The following is a 1807-nucleotide window of genomic DNA, read 5'->3' as shown; positions in this document are numbered from 1 at the left end:
TTTGCATAGTTCTTTCTATAGTACGTGATCTCCACTGCGGGCCTGTTTCCATGGTTTTATCATTGACACTGACTGACTGACATACCCAGTATAATCCCACAAGTGGGGCCTGAGGAGGATAGAGTGTACGCAGACCTTACCTCTACCTTGAGAGGTAGAGATGTTGTTTATGATAGACCCTCGGCTCAAGTAAAAAATTTCACTGCATTTTGAAAAAGGGAATACGGAAACAATGAAAGTAGTAACAGCCAACGAAATAATGCGATAGGGAAAGCATAATATAATGTTTGAGAAAAAAACAGTAACAACAACGAAATAATGCGATAACTGAAGCATAAGTAACACATGTGGTAATAGAAATAGCAGCTGAGATTGCTCTCATATCAAGTGCCTCGACTTTCTTTGATGCTTTCACGAGGCACATAACCTTGTAATTTAATCACATATAAAATGTTATTTTGGCAAGTACACAAATTTTCAAGTTCCATGTTAAACATCAAACGTCGAAGTGTTTCCTTGTCTAGAATTGCTTTTAAACTAATCCATCTTTTCTGAGTATCTCTGGATTCAAAATCTATATTGCCAGCAGAGGGCCTTTAAGTTGATACTCCCTCTATCCCAATTTATGTGGCACCGTTTGAATTCCGAGAATCAACCTCTCTATTTTGATCGTGAGTGCGGACATGTGATTTTTGCAATAAAATTTACATATTTGGAACTAAGTAAAAAAGTAATACTCATCAAGATAATTGACAATTTAAAATATTTATAAGGTGCATGAAAAAATCACGGTAAAAAAACAAAAAAAATCGTTCGACTCTCGAAATCCGAAAGATGCCACATAAATTGGGATAGACGGAGTAGTTATTTTCAAGTTTCAAATTCCGTAAAACTTTAGTGTATGAATTGAAAGATATTTGCAATTGCTGGACCAGAACAAATCTTAATCTGAATTAAGATATCATATCTTATGTTGCTCGGACTCTTCAAAAATGACAATTGGTGCATGTCGGATCTTTCAAAAGTAGTCCTTTTTGGAGGATCTTGAACAAGATTGCGACAACATCACAAAGATCAGAGAGAGTATCTGAAACATTTAAGTTGATAGTTTTCTTAAGTTTCTGGCAAGTTCTTTAAAACATCAGTGTGTGAATTGAAAGATATCTGCAATTGCAGGATTATAAACAATCTGAATCTGAATTGAGATATCATACCTTATGTTGCTTGGACTGCTTGAACTCTTCAAAAATGTCGACAGATGCGAGTCGGGTCCTCAAAAAAAGTGCATTTTTGAGGTTCCGAAAAACATTAATCAAAGATGGTATCTATGCATGTTTTTGTGTACTTTCACAGCCTTGTTATGCACCTAGAAGCTTTTTCGGGGTGGAAGATTTCGTAGACGATGACAATACCCAGCCATACACATATCAGAAGGGGGAACAAGAATCCAAACAAACACGTTTCATTCAAGCGCTTCATCTCAGCCTCTGTTACTCAACGCGTTACATGCAAACAGGTCGCAGTAGCTGGTACCAACTCCAAAGATATAAAGGCAGTGTTGAAATCAAGAAGTGATATACCTGCATGTTTATCTGTGGAAGTATTTTGGCTGACAGAGCAAGAGAAGCTGATATATACACAGCTTCTTATACTCCTAGGGGATAGGGACAAATTTGAAGGAAAATTAGAGCAGTTGTTCAATCCCTTATTGATAATGGTACTGATGTCAAAGATTATATTGACTGAAATAGGTCCCTTCAACTTTTATCTTATAAAGTATCAGAGTGTATACCACATGCTTTATTGA

At 36.4% G+C, this 1807-nt stretch overlaps 1 protein-coding gene across 1 annotated transcript; it reads left to right on the top strand.

Annotated features, from left to right (window-relative positions):
- The first annotated feature begins 1402 nt into the window (after positions 1-1402).
- LOC132642115 (uncharacterized) lies at positions 1403-1807 on the top strand. The gene has a single exon (XM_060359385.1). The coding sequence runs from the start codon at positions 1403-1405 to the stop codon at positions 1805-1807; it is 405 nt and encodes a 134-aa protein (XP_060215368.1).

The sequence above is a fragment of the Lycium barbarum genome, chromosome 5, assembly GCF_019175385.1.
Source record: "Lycium barbarum isolate Lr01 chromosome 5, ASM1917538v2, whole genome shotgun sequence".
NCBI classification, from domain to species: domain Eukaryota; kingdom Viridiplantae; phylum Streptophyta; class Magnoliopsida; order Solanales; family Solanaceae; genus Lycium; species Lycium barbarum.
Note: the sequence above shows the minus strand (reverse complement) of the source record. Positions and strands in the feature narration are given on the sequence as shown.